General features: G+C 42.8%; 1 protein-coding gene across 1 annotated transcript in view; it reads right to left on the reverse strand.

Moving 5' to 3' along the window:
* The window catches only part of LRRC6 (leucine rich repeat containing 6), a 56,654-nt gene that overhangs the window by 25,266 nt on the left and 8,681 nt on the right, over window positions 1–22,707 (reverse strand). Inside the window, exons 3-9 of the mRNA XM_015590202.1 lie at window positions 22,090–22,257; window positions 17,942–18,019; window positions 13,754–13,926; window positions 11,064–11,287; window positions 5,634–5,825; window positions 3,056–3,133; window positions 397–462 (exon numbers count right to left, since the gene is read on the reverse strand). Of these exons, the coding sequence (XP_015445688.1) occupies window positions 397–462; window positions 3,056–3,133; window positions 5,634–5,825; window positions 11,064–11,287; window positions 13,754–13,926; window positions 17,942–18,019; window positions 22,090–22,257 (979 nt within the window). The remainder of the gene's footprint in view (window positions 1–396; window positions 463–3,055; window positions 3,134–5,633; window positions 5,826–11,063; window positions 11,288–13,753; window positions 13,927–17,941; window positions 18,020–22,089; window positions 22,258–22,707) is intronic.

The raw sequence follows: 22,707 nt of genomic DNA on the forward strand, positions 1-22,707 counted from the left end.
CTTAAACAGAAAGGCAGGACTTGAGTGACATCATCAGTATTCATTCATTCATTCATTCATTCATTCATTCATCCATTCATGTACTCATTCCTGTACTTATTGAGCTCCTACCAGGGGCCAGGAGATGTTTTAGGTGTTGGAGGTATAAGGAGGAAGGAACAAACAAAACAAAGTTCCTGCCTTGACTACAAATTTTTAAAAATGCAAGTAAATTTATAGTTTGTCAGATAGAAATCACAAAGCACGGAGAGGTAGAAATAAGCACTGGGAGAGGAGTAGGTGCTGATTACTCGTAAACCAAATTTCATTTCAAAGTGTTTCACAACTCAAGAGACTGCAATTGAGAACGAAAATACACAGAAATGCCATTTAAAATACACAATAAAATGTCTTTACCTGTACACGGCAAGATCCAGGATGATCTGGTTACGCTTTTCATCATCTTTCAAAGAGAAGTCGAGTCTAAGGAATAATTCATTTGGGGGAAAAAAAGATGATGTATTTAGTAATACTTTTATAGACAGCCTCATCCCATTATCAGAAGTAAAATTCACAATAATGATATAATAATTTCCAATGACAAACTTATTTTGGTAGCTGGACAATAAAATGTCTACGGTGATTTAAAAATTTCAACCGAAATGTACAACATAGTCATACATTATTTCTCTTTACGGTGTTTTCATGTGAGAATCTTAAGGTAAATTACATACAAAAAAATGAGCATTGGTGCAGAGATAGAGACATCTGGTGGTTCAAATGTTCTATTTCATTCGAGTTTTCCAGGAGCAAACTCAAAGCCTGGAGTTATTTGTGGAGAACTAAGCGATGCATGTCTCCCCTTATCCAGCGTTCTACTCCTTAATTCAGTTTTCAACAGTCTTGTCTCCTCGTTCTTTCCCTTAGTTTCCTTTTTGCCTTTCACTGCTGACCTCTCCACTGCCTTGGGAAATGCTGGGGCACTGCCTGTTATGTCGCCTCCATTCTGCAGATGAAGAAACAGGGACTCGGAGAGGTTGACACAGTTGGGAAAGAAGCCACCTGAGCCTGAAAAGGCAGGATTTCAAAGCCCTAAATCCTTCACCTACACCCCGAGGCTGAGCCCTAGGTGTGACTTCCATCCCGTCAACATACTACTCAGAAGGACTAAAGGATGTAAGCTAAATTGTTTGGGAAAATATAAAGCTAGCCATAGATCTGGCTTTTGGCAGTAGGTCTGCCTGAGGCAGCCACTCTCCCCGCTTTCAGCAGTCCAGCCGGGCGGGACTTCAGTTGCTGAAATGACTCATGCATTCTATCTCATCTCGGGAGCGTTTACAGATACCGTCCCCTCTGCCTTGATTGCTGCTCCTCAATTTCCCAGCTGGCCAACGGAAACTCTCCCTTCACATAGCACTCGAAAGGCAATTCCAGAGAAGTTTTCTATAGCAGAGACTGTCGTCATTTCCTACTAGTCACTCCCCTTTTCTCCACAGTAGTAGGACCTGATGTTAACTAGAAACATAGATCTGAAGAATGAAGACTACATTTTCCAGCCTCCCTTGCAACTAGATGAGGTCATGTGACTTAGTTCTGTGAAGGAGAGGATTACATGGCGCTTCCCAGGAAGTTTCCTAAAGAGAGGGAGTACGTACCCTTCCCTCTCTTCATCCTTCTTTATTCAGTGCAGTAGAAGAGATCATAGGAGGCCAAGTGATGAACCATGGGGGCTACTGACAAGCGATTGCAATTGTCTGGGTTTTGTTAACAAAGCATAAGCTCCAGAGGGCACAGTGGAAAGGATGGGGGTCGGGGAGAGGGGAGAGGAGGAGTCCGATTAGCTGTACAGAGCCATATGGGAATAAGACTCTGGATGACTGATGACTAGGAGAGTAAGGAACGGTGACTGCAGTAGGCGGTAATAGGGGAGGTGATGCGGAATCAGTTCTTCATAGGACACCCCTAAACAGAATTGGCCGTAGAGGCAGGTAAAGAGGTCAATGTGGTGAGAGGAGCGGTGGTCTCACGAGGGACACAGGGAGCTCTGGGGGTCGCCCCTGAGCCCTGCTGAAGGCTGAAGAGAGACTTTTTCCCACTAGATTTTTAACCTCCACGAAGGCGGAAACCTGTCGTGTTCGCTGCTGTAACCCCAGTGCCCGGTGTCGTGTCTTGTGCTGCCCTCGTGCCTGCTGGATAAAGAAGGCATGTGTGCATGGGGCTGGGGGAGGGTGATCATAGAAAGCACCAGAAGTGCGTTAGCATGAGCAAGTCAGACACACTACCCGTTAGCTAAGTGCCCTTGGGCAAGTCAATTCGCCTCACTCAGGCTGAGGTTTTGGACCTATGACAAAATAAATAGTGCCTATCACACAAGATTGCCATGCAGATAAAATGTAGGATGCCTGGCAATGATTCAGGATGGCACCTTCATCATGGTGATGGCATAGCAAATAGTAAACAGATTTTGAGTAATGAAATGAAGGAAACAAGACTTAGACCATAGGCTTTTTGGTGTGTATTTTAGGGTGCTTTCTAGTTTAAATTTTAAGACAGCCAGATAGAATAGATAAGATATTCTTATTCTTGAGGATTTCCAGTTTGAATATTTTTCCTCTCTCATTAACTTCACAGGAGTATTTATATCGATTTCTTTCCTTAGTTCTTGAATGCTCTGTAGATGTGTTCCAGGGTATAAAGTAGATGGATAGGAGATGTAGCAGTATTCTCAGCCAGTCTGTTCATGGCAGAGTCTTAAAAATGCATAAACACAACAATAATGCACTGGCAACTCTCAGGCATAAAACTGTAGATGGTCCAAAGTTTCAGGGGATACATATATAGCTAAGGTTTCCATATGTCAAGATCATTTTCTGGATGCCAAAAAGATGAAATATAACATTATGCACTTGAAAACATAAGAGAGGTTTTGCTTTCAAATATGCACAAATGTCACTCTTGTTAGAGGCATCGAGCTTTTTGAGAGCGGTCAGATGTGCCCTCTGCAGAGCAAACCTGTAACCGTAACGACCAATGGCACACATTGTGCTTCCTCAAGTCTCTGTGTGGCCTCACATACTTGGGCTCGTTCACGTTGAGGGCTTTCCCGTCTTCAGTGATCAAAGTCCTGGGTGGTTTCGCTTTCTTCTTTTTCTCTCTGAAGATCGGCAGTGGATAGGAACAAGGGGCAGAGGGGAGAGGAAAAATAAACAAAGTGAATATAAACATAATTAATATGTTTGAGAAACAGTTTAAGAAAATTAATCAGGTATTTGTGAATATATCGCCATTTGCTGTTATGAAGATCTATTTCTTTCTGGGAATCGACAAACAAGCCAGACTTCTGTGCGGTTGCATCGATGTCTACACAGTGAAAATGTGACCAAGACGATCTGCCAGATAATTCGATGGGGGGAAAAACCCTTTTCATGGAACAAACACGTATCAATATTTCAATAGGTGTATTTTATGCATGATTTATTCAGATTGCTGTGAAGTCTTCATTCGTGTATATAGCTTCTGCTTTAGTTAAAATTACAATGCTAAAAATGCCAAGTAGAATCTATTCCGTAGAAATAAAAATACCAGTACATAAAGACCTACGTACGAGGATGGCTGTCACAGCATTCTCTGCAGTGACAAAACCCCGGAACTGTCACGGATTCCCACCAATGGAGGAATGACTGGATCAACTGTGGCATATTCGTGTGGTGACATATTCTGCAGCTATTCAAAAGTGTGTTAGCGCTTTACTTACCAATCTAAAAAGTGATAGAAAATTGCAGATAATGTATTTAGTGAGAACGAGTATATAAAATATAAGTCCGTTTTTGTTTTTCTTTTAAGAGCCCATATCCTGCATTTGAAGAAATGATTCATAGACTTGTAGACGGTACAGAAAGCTGTGGTGGGATCGACTCAAGCCAGTTAACACCCGTCACATCGAAGGGATAGGAATAGTTGGAAAAGAAATAGAGCAAAGAGGAAAAGATTCATGGAATAACATGAAAGAAAAACGTAGAACGTAAGTTCTACATACTTAAAAAAGTATATAAAACTTAAATAGGCATCTACAGATAAGCTCTAGAAGATCGAATGAATAAATTTGTTTAGAGGATGGAATTGTAGGCAATTCTTTGCCTTGGATTTCTATTCTTTTAATATAGATTTTATGACAGTTAACTTTACTGTAAAATATAGATTTATTCATAGTTTTCTGCACCCTAACCTGGGCCCCCAGGTCCAGTAAGTTAATGTTTCCATGAACTACGTTCTTCTCCGTGAGCTGGGACAATGAAGGGGCATCAGAGAGGCGAACCTCGCAGTGCCCCGCTGGCTGGGTAGACCGCAGTGCACTGGACAGAGTGAGTGGACTTTCATCCAAGTCAGCCGTACTATTTTAGGCTGTCATCAGAGAAAGAAAGTTTATCCTGATTTCAGGCTCAATATAATGTAATTTATATATGCCTATACATGTACACATATATAAATATGTGTGCTTATGTGTTTGTGTATACATCAAAAATATAGTACATATCATATAAACATGTACAATTTCCATTTCAAAGGGTTCTTGAGCCTGCAAAGCACTTCTGCATTTATGGCCCACCTGATTCTCCCAACAATGCAGTGCGTTGGATAGGGCAGGTGTGCTAGCCCCTGTTTAACAGGTGAGAAAACAGAGAAGTTAGGTGCTTGCCAGCATCACACAGAGTCAACAGCAGAGTCACAACGTGAGTCCACATTTTCTGATGTTATTCCAATGCTGTTCCCAAAGCACTGAGTGGCCTCTCAGTGTACAAATCACCGAATTTTATAAATGAGCATTTTAGATAAAATTTGATTCTCAATTCTGTACCTCCTTATCTAGCTAATTAATAAAGAAAATTTTATAGAAGCGGCAGAGATTTCCAATTGTTTTTCTGCTCTTTTCGGTTCTTTTCTTGGTTGATAACCACAGGGGAAGAGACTGTTTTTAACCTATGTCCTTGCCAAAAAAGTGTCATTGCCACGAGTTACTGTATTTCAGAACTAACTGATCACATTCCGGAGCTCGTGAATTATAAATATTCGCATAAGTGATACATTTGACATACTAGACTTAAGCAATGACACGGAATGGAATGACACAGAGCCTATCTTTAAAAAAGCTGCTCTGAAAATAATAGCTTAAGCATTCCAGCCTCTAACGAATCGTCACATTTTATCCAAATAATCCAAACGTGAAAATGTTCAAGAGAGTTGTATTAGGAAAAGATAATGCCTAGAAAACTAATTTCTAATTGTTAATTCTGGAAGTTAAAAGAGGCAAAGGGACTCATTCATCTCACCCAGTGGCCTTTTTCTTGGTACTGTGACAACCGTCATCTCTAACCCAGGCCATGCCATTGCTCAACTCATTTAAAGTGATTACAAAACTAAAGATGTACAAACAAAACCCTACCCAAAATGCCATAACTCGTGATATTCTAAAGAAGGTAGTTTGATATGAATAAATGTTAGTGGATACAATTCAACACGAAGCTGAACTCAAAGTTCATGCGTGATGGCTAACAAAGCTTGACACAGATAACGAAGAAAACAATATGCAACTGTGAAAACTGAGTCCATGAGAAAGTGTGACCTCATTCTCAATGACAGGGAAGAAAATGAAATACCTTAATTTTTCTTGGTCTTTCCGTTGTTTTTCCACATGTCTAAGAGTTTCCAGTCTAGATTCAGGAGTAAACAAAGAGGGCTTATTCCAGAATTCCAGGTCATCTTCGCCGTCAGCCAGTTTCTTTTTGTTTTGTTCCCCATCTTGCATCTCTGGTGCCCGGAGGTACTCGTGATTCTCTAGAGAAGATGAGCTAGGAAAGAACAGAGAGACACAGAGCATGTAGGACCAATGATGGATGTTTGAGATGCATCCTTAACGCTGCTCCTTAAATATCTTACATATTTTTCTTATGTTATCTTCTTACCTCGACAAAATGTGCCTCATACAGAGCTTATCTGAGCCAAGCTGGAGGAAATGACAGCCATAGCATTGGGACAGGCTCTTGTCTATCACCAGGACTACTGCAGTACTCAGATCTAAGGGATCACAGACCTGGCTGATGTGAGTCACCTGGGGAGCTTTATAAAAAGTAGAGATTCCTGGGCTCCCACCAGAGTGTCTATTCAGCAGATCTGGGGTAAGGCCCAGGAATCTGTGTTTTACAATATTTTGCAGGAGGTACTGACGATCAGATGAACTCAGGGACCGCTGAGACTTAGCAATACCCCCATCTCCAGTCCTGCATCCCTCAATCCCACACTCTGCACTGCTCCTGGAGAATTGTTCTAACAGGAAAATGAAATCATATTAATACCAGGTTCTTTTAAGATTCTCTAACTCCATAATTCCCTAGTGGGGCATATGAAATCCCCCATGGTATGGTCTCTATCTACTCCATTTTTCATGGGTAACTTCTGGTGTTTTAGCTTTATATGGTAACAGTCCTCTATTCTTTTTTTTTATTTATGTTTTGTGGATTGTAAGAGAATTAAATGATGTCTCTATATGGCTTCAAATGGGTATTATGTGAGATATTAAACATTTGTTCAACATAGATTCGAGAAATATTTATCGAGCATCTTCTGTGTGCCGGGCACCAGAGATACAACCCTCGTCAAGACAGACGACAGTTCCTTTAGGAGATTCTATTCTAGCACAGAGAAAATGACATCATCCAAATGGGAAACACTGGGAACGGCCTCTTTCCCCTGACCTTGTTCTAGAAAATATACTCTGTTGCATAATGATATTAAATGAAAAAATCCACATGGGCTACTCGTCCCCACTGCACCCCATCTCACTGGGCCTCTTCAGGTTCTTTCTGACTTCAGAAATTTGGGCCTGGGAGAATGGATGGGGAGAAACAGCCAAACAATTCCCGCGAAGATGATGCTATTAAACCTTGGCTGTTGGTACCCTCTCTGGGGCTGATGCCCAGTTTCTGGCTTTCTCCTGTGAGCACAATTGTTGGTTCTTGTTGGCCCTCAACGAGAGCCTTCCAAGTACACTGTTCCCTGCCAGAGTGATCCACGCACTACCTGGCTTGTCATCTGTGATAATCCCTCAGCTTCTGCCTTTGACAATCCACCCCATAGTCTCTTATTGCCGGCACACGCTTCGGTGGTGTCCATTCAAGACAGCTCAAGTGCAGCTCCTTCTACCACATGTCCTTGGCCTATGAGATATTCACAAAGCCTTACCGTGCCAAATGCCTGACATGTCAGCTGCTTCCACTGATGCCCCCTTCCTGACCCTTCTACTTGTAGGCTATTCTAGGCCACATTCCATCTTTTCATTCTCCAGGCTGGAAGCAGGCTCTGTCCAGTCAAGAGATGAAACATCCAGCTCCCCTTCTTGAGTCCCTAAACCTCTCTGGTGTTTCTTCCTGCAGCAGAATAGCAGCCGCTTGCTCCTCGCCAACTACGTCAGTAATTCACTATTTCACTATTTCATAGGCTAACTGGAGTGAAAGCAGGGTGATGGCTGAGGGACAGTCAGTCCTGGTGGGGGAGGAAGCAGGCTCTGTAAGGAACCCACCTGCCTGCTTCTACTAAAAGGCAAGGAACAGATCTTTCTGAATGCTTGGAAACTTTTCTAAACCAAAGAGAGGGAGTGATCCCCGACACATTTCATGTGCCTATTATAACTGATGTGAAACACTAGGAAAAAATACAATAAAAAAAGATAATATAGTATAAACTCATTTATAAACTAGGTTAAATATTATTTTAAAATATTAGCAAAATGAATGTAGCGATGCATTGAAAATATATCATATAGGCAAAAATATTGCATATGAACAAAAATATATCATATGGACAAAGTGAGTTTATTCTAGAAATTCAAGAATGGTTTAATACTGGAAAATCTATTAATATGATTTTACACATTAACAGAAAAACATGATTATCTCAATAGATTCAAAAAAGCATTTAATAAAAATCCAGTATCTGTGATGATAAAAGCTCTTGATCAAATAGGAATAAAAAGAAACTTACTTAACTCTACCGAAACGCACAACAAACATTATATTTAATGATGAAAAACTGGAAACATTCTTTTTAAAGTCAGGATTCCTTCCTTTGTAAGGCTGAATAAGGCTCCATCGTGTGTGTGTGTGTGTGTGTGTGTGTGTGTGTGTGTGTGTGTGTGTGTACACACACATACACACGTCTATCTGTTCTTACTGATGCTATTCCATACTGAAGGTCTTAGCAAGCACCATAAGGGAAAGATAAAGCAGAGGTAGAAGAATTAGAGAAAAAATTTAAAGTTGCTGTTTATAAAAAATGTTTTCCTACCTAGTAAAGATAATGTACAGGTTAACTATTGAATCTTTTTAAAAAGTTCAGCAAGATTGCTTAATATCAGTGTATAGAAATCATTTGTCTCCTTAATACATCAGAAAGAACTAATTACAAATCTATTTTTAAAATTCCATTCTACAAGATATTTATAAATAAAACTAATAAAACATGTTATGAGACTTTTATAGAGAAAATGACAAAACCTTCCTGAAGGGCTCAGAAGGCCTAACTAAATAGACAGAGCTATTTATAAATAGTTCAGCAAGGAAAGAACCAATGTCATGAAGATGTTAACTTTCCCATAATTAACATATAAATTAAATGCAATTTCAATCAAAATTACACTGGGGATTTGAGGGGAATTTGAATGGCAGATTTTAAAAATTCTAACAGAAAAGTGAAAAACTAAGAAGAGTCAAGATAATTTTGAATATTGAGAATATCTCCTACCAAATAGCAAGATTTACCATAAATCTATAGGAATTAAAACCATGTGGAGGTGCTCCATGGAGCAATCTAGGGTAGTGGTGCCCAACCTTTTAGGCACCAGGGACCGGTGCGCCTGTGAAAATCTGATGCCTGATGATCCGAGCTGGAGCTGAGGCGGTGATGCTGGAGCTGGGGAGCAGCTGCAAATACAGATGAAGCTTTGCTCCTTTGCCTACCTCTTACCTCCTGCTGTGTAGCCCAGTTCTTAACGGGCCATGGATCAGTACCAGTCTGCATCCCAGGGGTTGGCAGACTCCTGGTCTAGGGAACCCAGAAATGTACCCATGAACACACAAGTAGAGGCCATATGGTAAGGGTGGCATTATAGGTCAGTGGGAGAACCGCACCACCTTAATAAATGGTGCAGAGACCATTAGTTATCCATGTGGGAAATGACTAGTACCCCACGCCTACACTGTAGTCAAAAGTTAGTTCCAGATAGATAAATATGACACTGGAGTAATGAAAATGTTCATAAACAGCACCAAAGAGTACAAAGCTAAGTTTAACTACATAGATGTTTCTTAATTCTATAAAATAGAAGCACTTTTTAAAATTAAAGATGAGTCATGACTGGAAGTAGATATTTGCAAAGCAAGTAACTAACTACAAAAGAATTTTCATCCAGAACATAAAAGAACAATAAGTCAATAAGAAAAAATGTACAACTCACTTAAATAGGCAGAAGACGTGAGGAGAACCAAAACAGAAGAAATTTGAACAGCCAATAAACATAAGAAGATATTCAAACTCACTAGTAACTCTAGAAACACAAATTCAACATCAGGTGCTATTTAACAGCCAACTTGACTGGCCAACGTTTTAAAATATCATATTATACAGTACTCTCCTATACTGTTGATACATGAGTATAAATTAATATACTTTAGAAAATAATTGGGTAATTAATGCATATAAAGCTGAAAAGATGTTCCTAACTGATAATGTGGCCATGTCGCTACTGAATACTCTAGAGAAATTTTACACCTGCACAAGGACACACGTGCAACATTGTCTGAAAACATGGAAGAAGGAAAGCAACCTAAACGGCCACGCGAGGAGGGATGGCTACAGTGGGGTGGACATTCAGCTGGCAGCCGCCAGGAGGGCCACGCGGGTGGCTGGAGCCGGTGCGCGCTCCGATCAGGGCCGATGAATCACTAGCTGTTAGACACTTTGACTATCACCTCTGCGATACATTGTGATTTAGTCGTCCCATAGATTCCACAGTTAGAACGAATGAACTAGTGCTCTACGTGTTCACATGTGTAAATCTCAAAAACACAATGCTGAACAAAAAGCAGAGCCGTTTCTTAGCATGAAAGATAATCATTCATGCTAAAAAAAGAAAAACGCAACAAACTACTCTTATCCAGGAGGCATATGACATAGTAAATATGTTAAAAAATACGAATGGGATCAACGTATACGAAATGCATACGAACTGTAGGATGGCAGACGCTGCTGGGGTCGAAAGGAGAAGAGGGCAGTGAAGGCCACTCAGGGGCTTCCGCCCTCCCAACGATATTTTATTTCTTATTTTGTAGAAGATCCAAAACCAACAATGCAAACTATTGACATTTATTAAATCTGGATGGTGGAGCTATAGATGCTTATTTACTTTTTTTAACATTTATGTTTGTCTGAAAATTTTATAATATGATTTTCTTGAGTTTAAGAGATGCTGTTATCAAAATATTTAAAGCTTTTACTTTGAAATCAAATGAAATCAAATGAACTGACTATAGATGCAATTCACTTAAACAAGCATAAAAAAAACATGTTTGTAAAAAAAACCCATTAGAGGCTTATTAATCACATTAAAAATATATTCATTATATAATTCACAAAACAGCGCATTTTATGATGCAATCAAAAGTATTCAATTTATAATTATGTGACTTGTATTTAACGTTTCTAAAATATTCCCACTTTACAAATCAAAGTGTACACCTGTTAATTCATCTTTACGATGCATCTTTGAGAGAGAATTTTGTTGGAGGATAAGTTTGGATGCAAATTAAAATCGCAAGCTTACAAAGACATTTTTTCTAAGGGAAGAAAGCCTCACAGAATTGTCACAGATAGTGGAGCACTCACCGTCTTCCCTCCAAATTCACATACTAATATATTCTCCCAATTAATCGTCTGGAATATAAATGCTACTGTGAACACCTTAGGAAAAGAGCAGTTGGCTGCTTTGCACAGAAGTTAACTCAAAAGCGAACTCTAATAATGTACATACAGATAACGCCAATGTCTGTGTTCCCACGTACCAACGTCCATCAGAGCCTGGGTGACTTTCCTCTGCTTCTTTTTCATGCTCTTCCTGCAGCTTCCGCTGAGCTTCTTCCTTGTCTTTGGCTCGTTTGAGGAAGTAAGCTTTCTCCTGCTCTCTGATTTGTTGTTCAATTACTGGAAAGTTCTGTAATGCCTGAATCCTTTCTGAACGTTCTATTTCTTTACCATCCAACCACTTCGATAAAAAACAACCAGTACAGAACAATTATTCGAAATTGCAATTTGAATCTGCACCACACTGACTTTGATTGGAATATTTCAAACTTAGAAATAATAACTCATGCACCAAAATGATATGGAATTAAAAGTCACATACTTAATGGGAAACAGCAGAAACTTTGATCTTGAAAGTCAATGTTTATTTCATACAATTAACAGTTTGCAAACTGTCTTTACTGATAATAATAAGTAGGTCCTCTGTTGAAACTAATCATTAATGAATGACAAGCTCTCAAAATACACTAATTTTATAACTACTCACTAGACCAAGGATTGAATGCCCCAAGTCAAACCGTAGCTCTAAAGTATAACGATGACCCTTGCCACACGCTCTCTATAAGGAAGGGCCTTGTCCACGACACAGAACTGGGCTCTAATACATATAAACCCACGTCTACCCTTCTGTATTATTAATTGTTATGGTCACTGTTTACATTGGTATTTTTATAGTGATTTTTGAAATTGAAATATTCAAATAAAAAAATCAATATAAAATCTGAAGTTTAAAACTACCAATTTAAAGATACCTATTTATTACCCAGCCTCATTCTACAAAAAGAGGTGAGGCATTTAGAAAGGCGTCATAGGCGGAAAAACGCCCCTCCTCCCAAGAATGGACGTGCTCTAATTCCCGTGAATATTACCTTATATGGCAAAAGGGACTTTGCAGATGTGATTAAGAGTAGAGTGGGCTCCTAATCCAATACGACTGGTGTCCTTATAAAAAGAATGCCATGGGAAGAGACAGAGACACAGGGGAACGCCATGTGAAGGTAAAGGCAGAGAGAGAAGGGATGCTTCTGCATTCCAAGGGACATCAGACATGGCCAGCGACCACCAGACGCTGGGCGAGGAGCGTGGAACAGTCTCCTCACAGCCCTCAGAAGGAACCAACCCTGCTGACTGATGCCTTGATCTTGACCTTACAGGCTCCAGAACAATGAGACAATAAACCTCTAGGGTTTAAGCCACCCAATTGGTGGTACTTTGTTACGGCAGCTTCAGGAAAATAACACATCTTTAACATGATTCCTTTCAAGTAGGTCACAAGCTTTCAATAAAATGGCAATTAAGAGTCTAAAGTTTATCGACCTATTTTTAAACAATAGTAAACACGTTTATGAATGCTATTTTTCAAAGAGAGGCGGCTGCCTCAAGGAAGAGCTGAATTAGTCATCTACTAACAGTATCACCGCCTTAAAAAACTCGTTCTGGAGGCTGCACAGCGAGCCGGAGAGGAGCAGTGGGAGTGGCACGGTGTGCACGGGGCGCTGTCAGGTGCGAATCCCACCTGAGTCGCTTGCCAGGTAGGTGAGCTCCAAACAGAGGGTCTGGCCCCTCACATCTGCAGGGCCGCTGCACCACAGGGCCCGTTTCCGTGATATTCTGGCTCCCGTCAGTTCATTTTCTAAGGAAGTCATTGCTCATTGATGATCAACCTGGATTATGTTTGAACTAATTGATCATTTATTCTAAATATACATTCTACGTTCGATTACTGAGTCACTCATTCTCTTAGAGAAATTTACATGGGAAGAAATGCATCCCATTATCCCAGAAATTTCAACTACACGGAACCCAGCAGTCTGAAAGCCGGTGTCCTCTGAGGATTGAAGAAAATGCCTGCAGGAAGCCGAGGCGTCCGGGCATCTCGCAGAAGCGTGGGGCCTCGTGCAGGCCAGGAACTCTTGGAATCGCGTGAAAATTAACATTACGACTTTAATATGCTCAGGTGTATGATTTCTCTAGAAACTATATGCTTTTCCCTAGTTCCAAAAATATCAGATTAGGAGAGCTGTGGCCTAAGAGACCAACACGGAGTAGTGGAGCTCGAAGGAGCCCCCTGGACCAGCAGCGTCAGCATCACCTGAGAGCTTGTCCGAAACGCAAAGTCTTGGGTGTCATGTCAGACCCACTGCACCAGAAACTCTGGGGGTGGGCCCAGCAACCACCACCAAGGATTCCAACACATACCAAAGTCTGAGAACCGCTAACTTAGAGAACGAGTTGATAGAAAGCAACAATAAAATAATAATAATTACAAAAGCACAGTGGTTTAAGACTATGAAATACAAAAAGTACATACAACTGTAGCCATCTGAAAATCCCTAAGCTTTTGGTTTGTTATTAGAAATGCTGAATGATCCTCAAAGCAACAAGGTGAACTCATCAAGAAATATGTCAAGTTAAGTTCTGTGTGTTGCGAATGAGAAAGGAGAGAAGTATGTAATTTATTTTTCCGAGATTTGTTAAAACAATTAAAACAATGTTAAAGGCTCAGTAAGTCAAAGAATTGGTTCTGATTCTCCGGAGTATTTCATTCTCTGAAGCAACATGTTCCGTGACAATACCGTGAGTAAATCGGGAAGCCCTGCAGCTGGTTTTCAGTACTGAGATGTCTGCATCAGTGGAACGAGCATACCTTTAACTGCTGAAGAGTAGCCACCACGAACTGCCTGTAGCCATCGAAGTCTGCACATGGGTTTCCCATGAGAAACAGCTCCTTCAGGTGGATGTTGTGCTGAAGGCTTTTAATGCTGCTCAGCTCGCCGATGAAATTTATAGTCAAGTCAAGTTTTGTCAGCTCTTCGCATCCTGTTGAGAGAAGTGTAAAGCAAAAGAAAAAACAAAACAAAAAAAATCACATTGGCAATAAAATGTATGCATCGGCACATAAAAGCAGCAGCAGTTGCCATGTTTTAAGTCTGCCGATTCCTAGCGTTGCTTACCGATTCCTATCTCTCTCTCTCACATCCTTGCTCTGTGTCCTTAGAAAAGCTACGAGCCTCAGCCGTCCCGTCTATAGAATCCTAACAGTATTGGTACCCAGTTCGGTGGATTGTTGTGACGATAACAGCAGACGAGGCATGGAAAGCACCGAGCACAGCGCCTTCCACCCAGAGCGCTTCGGTAACTGTCCGCTAGGATCAGAAGCGGCCCTAGGAGCGCTTTTCTCACTGCGGCTTCTCACGCGATGTGCCTGCAGGGAAAGGAGGCTGCTCGCTGTCGCAGGAGCAGAGTTTGCAGTTTCTTGCTGTGAACCAAGGAAGAGTTGACCTGGTTTGTACTGAAGCCCCTGTGGGTGAGGTTCACATGAGGCTGTCTCTTCCTGCGACTGGCTCACGCTTGTTGGATTGACATGGCAGATTTTGCCACGTTCAATATCTCGAGAGTCATCTCTAGCGGACGACCCGGCTCCACCTTGCTCTGTACTCATTCCTTCAAACTTCTACGCACTCCACTCTTCTCATGTGCTTCCCGATTATGCACTGCTTTTCTGTCATTGTTTTGTGGCTATGTAACTTAGGGTGAGTTTTGGTTCCTGATATATTAAGCTCACCAAAATGAACTTGATTCAGATTGGTTCATAGCTCCACAACCATGTAACCTTCGGCAAAGTTATTCTCATTTCCGAAGGTTACAGATGGTGGAACCGATTTTATTAAATGATAGTGTTCTCTCCCCATTATCCTTTCTTGATTCCGGCACCTGACTCCACCTTCTCTAGAATTCCATGTTTTCCTCCCATCCAGTCATATCCGAAGCCAGTCTCTTCCAAATAGGCTAGCTCTGCCTTAGTACTTCCAGGCTCAGCACATGTCCACAGCAAAGACAGCCCTCGCCCTGCTCATGCTCTGACACCCCGCTTTTGGTGCTCCTCCCACGTGGATTCCCTCTTCACCCTGCTTGCTCTCATACCTCTTCCTGGGTGTCACGTGAGGGCGCCTCTCTCCCTTTCCTAGGCTCGACTCCCCATGTCAGGCTGCCTTTCCAGAATGCTGCCACGCTGGCTGTACTCAGGTTGTGACACCCATGGTTGATCCAGGTCTGCCCAGCTGAAAGCCTCTTTGAACTGGTACATTGGAAGGTCTCTTGGCCAATGTTAGCCATTTGTTAATAACATCATGAGCACCTTAAAGTTCTCGAGCTACAGCTCTGTGGAATACAATTTTGGGTCTATAAGTATAAGCAGCTGTAGTCACACCCGTCTGACGGGTGGGCCAGTGCTGGTCCCGCCTGTGATTCATGGCAAGGCTGGAGAGAGCCAGACCAGCCTGGAGGAAGCCCGGAGGGAGAAAGGCCCGAGGTCGGATGTGGGTCAGCACCGATGAGTGCCACCTGTCTTCCCAACAAATGCTAATTCCAAACACCAGTCGCCATAAATGGGTCCAAATCCCGTATCTCATTATGAGGCCCCGTTATGTGATATAAAAATATAAACGGGGTGAGTAGAAGGGAATAGAGAACCTCGGGGGCCGTGTGAGAGGCCAAAACCTGCATCTTCCACATCAAGAAGTCAACAGATGAAGCCAAAAATGAGAATATCAATGAATAGCAGAAAAAGCACAGTCTGAGCACACCGCTAGAAACACACAGCAGAACGAGGCGGGTTGGGAGCGGTCGGCCACCTCTGGGGCAGGGCTTAGGGGGCCGCGGGCCCTGACAGAACACTGCTGCTTTCCCGCATAAGCACAAGGAGCGCTTTGACTTTTTAAGTTGCATATTGAATTACTAGAGTCAATATATTAGTCATTAAAAAGACGGATATCCAAAAACAAACACTTTTATATATTCTAGATTCTATGACATAGGTAAGGAAAATCCAGTAACTTCACATCTTCAAAAACAATCAAATAAATGAAAAGGGACAACAAAATCTCTATTTCTATTAAATTAGTAAAAACAGAGACAAAATTTTGAAAAAAATTGCCAAGCCTATAAGATAGCGATTATTCTCTTTAGTAATCAACCTGACAGTACATGTAATGGGCTTTGAGATGTTTCTGCCCCAGGCCCAGAGTTTCATTTGGATGCATCGACTGAAAACAGGTAATTTGTACAAAGCTGTTCAGAACAGTTCTGTTCATGATAGCAAACATAATTAAAAACACTTCAAGCACCAAACGGTAAGGAGTTATTTAAAAAAACATCAATATACTTGGAAATTCAGTCGTTAAATTATAAAAATGTGGACTCAGCCACTATAAGAATGAATATGAAACTACACATGAATGTAAATATAATTAAGTTTATATTTCCATATCTGTGGGCTTGTTCTACACTGGCAAAAAATGTTAGATGGATTTCATGAAATGTGAAAGATATATTTGGAGTACTACGACTTATATATATATTTTATTTATATTTATATATATTTTAAATTATACTGAGATTTACTTAAGCAGGTGAGCTGAATATATCTTCCTCTTCTCTCACCTTGAACCTTTAAAATTAAGCAAAAAGTGCGTATCTGCCAGCAGATAAGACGCCTATCCCCTCCCCCCAAAACATATCCTCAGACTGCGCAGTGCCCAGTGCATCCATATCAAGACCTGGAAGGTGGACACAGGGAAGACGCATCCAGGTAAACGACCTGAGATGGACTATGGACCCTGATTCCTAAAGCTCAGAAAGACAACAGTGACGATGCCGCCCCCTAGTGGTGGACGGCCAGAACACACCGCAAAAATAGAACTTTCCCCATCCTTTTGGATACTTCCTTAAAAATAACAAGCTCTAGACAAGCCAATCAAGAGTGAGAGTTTTTAATGATTCCTTTGACATTTCAGATTGGCAATTTACTACCACAAAACACGGGCACTGAGCAAACTCTGTTGTTCCGTTCGTTCTCATGAGAACACGGTCACAGAGCTGTGGAGTGGGAGCTGGGAGCGGACAAGGACTCGGCTTCTGATGAGAAAAATGCCAATCGTGGAGGGAGTCATCTCAATTCCAGCACCGATGACAGGTGTGGGGCTTTGGCAGTGATGATATTTCAGGTTTTGAAGATGAGAATTTTAAATGTATGATGAATATATGTAACTTTGATAGTCACTGGAATACCAATTTCTACACTAGGGGGTAAATCGGCTAAAATCTACCATAGCCTAAGTAAAATCCTCCTAATTTTAGCTCCTGGCAGATGGGAGTGGGGTGGAGAGAGCAGCTTGCCTGCCTCTGCTCGGTGCCCCTGCTCGCTGAAGCAATGCCTGCCCGCCGTCCCGCCCACTCACACAGAGCCCACAGCAGCCCCGCCAGCCAGGCAAGAGGCTGGAGGGGCAAACGCCACCTCACAACTGCAGAAGCGCTCACACCAGCCCCCTAATCAACCAAAACCAAATCCTCTGCTTATGAAAAGACCCCACGCTTTACCAGACATTCAGCAAAAAATAATAGCACAAAATAGAAGCCTCCAAGTACAACAGGAAACCTTCCAGGACACAGCACGATAAGACGAAGAGGTTTACATCAGGAATGCAGGTTAGTAGGCACAGAAGATCAATCTAGTGCAACCAAAGTATGTATTTAAATTCGAGGGGAGATGAGAGAAAACAGAGGTGATGGATGTCTATGATCGTGGTGATGGCTTCACAGGTGTGTGCACACATCCAAGCTCACCTGCGTGCATTAAGTACATGCAGGTTTTTGTATGTCAATTATATCTCAAAAAAGCTATTATTTAAAAAAAGAATAATTGTGCTCCAAAGGACACGATCAAGAAAATTGACAAGAAAACCCACAAAATGGGAGAATATATTGTTTAAACAATTCTGTTTAAATCGAATTTTAAAACTTAATTTTAATTCACAAGAAAACAAAAAACTCTTACCTTCCAAATTTTCAATTTTTTCAATGTTGTTTAAAGCTAAATTCAAATATTCAAGTTCCTTGAGTTTGCTGACATTTTCTGAAATATATAAATAATGTCATTAACCTTTGAGACAAAAGACATTTTTACAAAATCTACTGTTACTATGATAAAGAGAATCTCAGAACTATGGCTCTCAAAACCATGTTGCTTTTTCATATCTATACCTGTACATCACACACTGTTGGTTACCTATGCAAAATCCATTTCTCCCTCAACCCTCCCTAATGAAAGCCAGTTCTGCTCATGTCTGTACCCAGCCACAGATCCAGGGGTTAGGCTTAACCAAGCTGGGCCAGTGCATGGCAATCCCATGTCCCTTGCTAGTGACAGCTCAGGAGCTCGGGCTTAAGCCAACCAGCCCACGGCAATCTCCTGGCAACCACGTGATGCAGGAGAGGGCATGCGCACTAACACTCCCGGCCAGATGGAAAGGTAAGACCTGTATTCCATGCTTGGGGATTTCCTTTCTTTTTTTTCCTGCTGGATGTTAAAAAGGGAGGCAGTAGTATCCCTACCGACACTCACAGTCATCTTGCGACCAGGAGGGAACCGACTCTAGGACGACGCCCACCATGGCTGTTGGAGCAGAGAGAAGGAATCGACCAACCGAGAGATAGAGCCTGCCCTATCTCTAGACTAACAGCTGGGTAAGGCATTAGATGTTCTTACTGGAAAGCCACATTGAGTTGGGTTTTCCTATACTGGAAGCCCAAATCATCCTGATATACGACTGTCGTTTTTTTCTAAAAACCCACATAGACAAAACAATAAACATAGGTAAGTCGAGGCATCACCGCAGGATGCGGCCTTTTAAAAACAGGTAATACCACTACAGCTAACGTCGCTGAGTGCTGATCATATGCCACGTAACTGTCTAAGCATTTTGCATATGCCATGTCATTAACCCTCATGATAGCCCTATGAGGTAAAAACTATTACTGTCTCCCTTTTACAAATGAGAATTCCAAGGTGCGAAAGATTAATCCACTTGTTCAAGGTTAAGTGGTCAAGGCAGAAAGTGTGACTGCAGAACTTGGCAGTAAATCATTACACTAGACCTTGAAAGAACACTCCTTTCTAAGTCGGCACGAATGTAAAAACCCTACTGAGGGGTGTCCGTTTGGGCAGCACCACTTAAATAATGCTTCTTCCACCCACTTGTCAGGAATATTTTGAAGATCAAATATGATTATAATCATCGCCCTTAGCATCATTGCATTTCATTTAAAATTTACAAAATATCATGTATTTGTTCCCATAGATCTGAGAATAAGTTTTCCTTTCCAAGCTTCAGTTTACTCATTTTTTAAAATGAGGTTTTTAGAAAAAATTACTCAAGTGGCTCTCAGCAATCAGATCATCCTAAGCAATACTGATGTTCAGTGAAGACTCTCGCTGCACATCTGAGCATTCAACAGCCGACAGATTTGTAGAGCTCTTTGTGCCAAAGACTATATGATACACGGGAGTGCCCGGTCTGCATCCCGAACAGAAACGCTCCAAGTTATCACTGTTAAAATTGCCAGCCCCACAATAAAATGCCTCTTCCTTTCCCACATTTGTTATGTATACAACGCTCTAAATGCTAAAAGAGTCATCTGGGAGAAACATAGAGGTAAGATATGTTCCAAAAGTCCTAAATTAACTCCTCAAGGACAACGGGCCAAATGGGTCAGGAAAAAAAAAAAGCCTGTAAAAATGTATAGAGCCTCTTGGGCCACAGGAAGGGAGTCTGTACCCCGGAAGCAGCTCCTCTGCCAAGACAGAGCAGTGGATCGACTCTCCACCCCCAGCCCATGTGGCTCTGGGGTGCCCAGCTTTGCCCAGGCCAGAGGCTCCTGGGAAGTCAGCACAAATGCAAATTCCTGGAGCCCGCTGCCACAGACGGATTCTGAGTCAGCAGGGCTGGGGTGGGGCCTGTGTCCCACTTTCACAGGACTCCAAGGGTCACGGCTCACACCTGGCCCACACTAAGCAGAGCCTGCCCCCAGCCCATCTGTATCGCCCAAGATGGAGCAGACGCTCAGGAAGGGCATCCGGTTTCACAAACTTCCACCTCAAGGGCACGAGAGCAAGTCCGAGTCCAAGAGGAGCAGTTTCGCTGGCTAAATAAATGCCTGAGAGCCTGTGGGTGGGTAGCACTGAGAAGTCCGATTCAAATTTAAAAGGGTGTTTAATTTAAGAATACTTTGGAAGCAAAAATGTAAGCCTTCTCCCAGCTCTGAAAAGGCCTGAAATACTATGCTACTAATTAGTGATTGTGATGGACCCAGCTGTGGAGATTCAAATTTCGAGAACCCTTTCAGATCAGGACAATTAGGACAGCTCTTTAAGGCCGCCACGCACGGAGGCTGGTGGCTGGCTGTCTGCAACAGCCTTTTACTGAACAATGTGGCAGAGTTTCCAATTTCTGGTAAAGTAAAAGATGCTGAAAGTGATTATGTGAAATGTAAGGAATCTAATAAATATTCAAAAAAAAAAAAAGATGCAAATTCCAGGCTTCTTGCAAGCTTAGAGTCGATTTTGAATTATCCACCAAGCGAGAGGCAACCACATCACCAAGTTTTCCCAACGCCAGCAACAGCAACGTTACAGGCTGGTAACTCTTTCTTGCGTGTGAGTGCCGTCCTGGGCATTGCAGGAGGGCTAGCAGAATCCCTGGCCTCTGCACATGGATGCCATTAGCAGTCCTCGCACGCACGCACACACACGCATGCACGCACACACACGCACGCACACACATGCATGCACGCACACACACATGCACGCACACACACGCATGCACGCACACACGTCTCCGGACGTTGCCACAGGCCCCTGCTGAGAGTGCCTGCACATCGCCCTGGAAAGTGCAAAGCTGGCCTCCGGGCTCAATGCGGAACAGCAGGGGCTGGTGCTCCTTGTGCCTCGCCTGCCCCAACCCTGTCCCTGCTCCTCCAACTCTGCTCGGTTCTCCGTCCTGCTCAGACCTCAGTGGGGCTGGCTTGGGGCGCATGGGGTAAATGACAATATTAATGACAGCAGCAGAAGAGCTGTTCTGTTAGGTGTTATTATCCCTGTTTGACAGCGAGACTAGGACTGCCACGACCTCACTGCCTCGCCTCGCTTCCCACGGCTGCTAAGTGGCAGAGGCGGGGCTCGAACCGGGTCTACCGACGCCCGGGCCTGCCCCTGCTCTTACCACTAACCACCTTCCTGAGTGTTGAGGGACACTCCTCCTGTTTCCGTGTGGCAGGACCCCCGTTAGTGACTCCACAGGCCTCCCTTCTCCCTGCCCCTGGGGGGTTGGTGGGGAGGACTGACTTATGTGATGGGTGACTGGGACCTGGAACTGCACACGCCTGTCCCACCTTCTCTCCTGGCTTCTGGGATCTCCCTGCCAGCAGAGGGCACGCAGGCTCCTCCCGCTGCTGCCATAAAGCAGGGTCCCCCCATGGGTAGGGGAGCCTGTGGTTGTCCACTTCGGCACGTGACTGGGCAAACAGGCTTAATTCTGGGGGTAGTAGTACGAAGCCCGCTTGGCTGCAAGTCTAAACCACATTCTCCAATGAGTTTTGCCAACTAAAATGCTGATATTTTGATCTTTATCCACATGACTCCTATATTTACCTCTCGTTTCATTCCAAGCTAGAGCAGTAAACAGGGTAACTTGTGGAAGCCCCTCAACACCTGATGCTGAGGACAATGCCTTGCACATACACGTTCTCAACACGCCTGGCAGAACTAGCGACCACAGTGACTTGACAAGGATGTGCTCAATTCCTACAAAATCCTTCCGGTTTCCCGGAGTGATGTAAAACCATGACAAATGTCAGGATTACGTCCTCCTTTTCAAATTTTTAAAAACCAGGCTACAGACGAGCAAGTCAACTAAGGTGGCCCCCGCCTTTCTGCTCTTCCCAAGTCCTTTACTGAGACCTCAGGAGCAAGGACCACACACGGAAAGGTTCAGGCACGCTCCACACACAGCTGCTGAGAGGCTGTGTCTGTTTCCCCATGCAATCCTTTCTCGGCCACCACTTCCTGTAAGAATAACGCTGCCTTTCCTAAAGTTCTCCCATTCAAAACGTCCACGAGATCATGAGAACGAAGTCCTGAAAACTTACCGATTTTCCCAATGAGATTGTTTTGAAGGTAGAGGATTTTCAAGTGCCGGCACCATCTGTCGATGTGCTCTAGTCTTTCTATTTCTTGCTGATGCAAGGAGAGCTCCTCCAGGGAAAAAATCACACAGTCGTTGTGCTCTGCATTCCGTCTAATAAGATCTTCTGTGACTGAAAGAAAGTTTGTTACCTATCACACTGCGTCCCCGTGTCCCTCATCAGGTTAGTACATTACTGCTGCATTGGTTTTTCTTCACAGTTAAATGCCAATTTTCCAGGCCCAGGTGAGTTTCAGAGGAGTGCTGCCCCCTGCTGGAGGTTTTCTGACACCACAGTGAGTCAGAGGGAAGGACGACATGATACTGTACGTTTTGTCTCTTTAGTGCAGGGTCTACACACATCTTGCTGTATGGATGGAGACAGATGGTGGCAACGACTATAAAGATGCTGATATGGAATCTGGTGGTGGTGTCATGTCGAAGTGATGAGACCCACTAAGTAAACCAAGAGACAGCCACTTGCTATTGAGAAGTCAGGCTGACCGAGGGCAGAAATATGAAAGCATCTCCTACCACGCAATAAGGAAACATTCCCAGATTCTGCACTGCAATCTTATAAATC

Source organism: Pteropus alecto, unplaced genomic scaffold (genome assembly GCF_000325575.1).
Source record: "Pteropus alecto unplaced genomic scaffold, ASM32557v1 scaffold105, whole genome shotgun sequence".
Taxonomy (NCBI): Eukaryota; Metazoa; Chordata; class Mammalia; order Chiroptera; family Pteropodidae; genus Pteropus; species Pteropus alecto.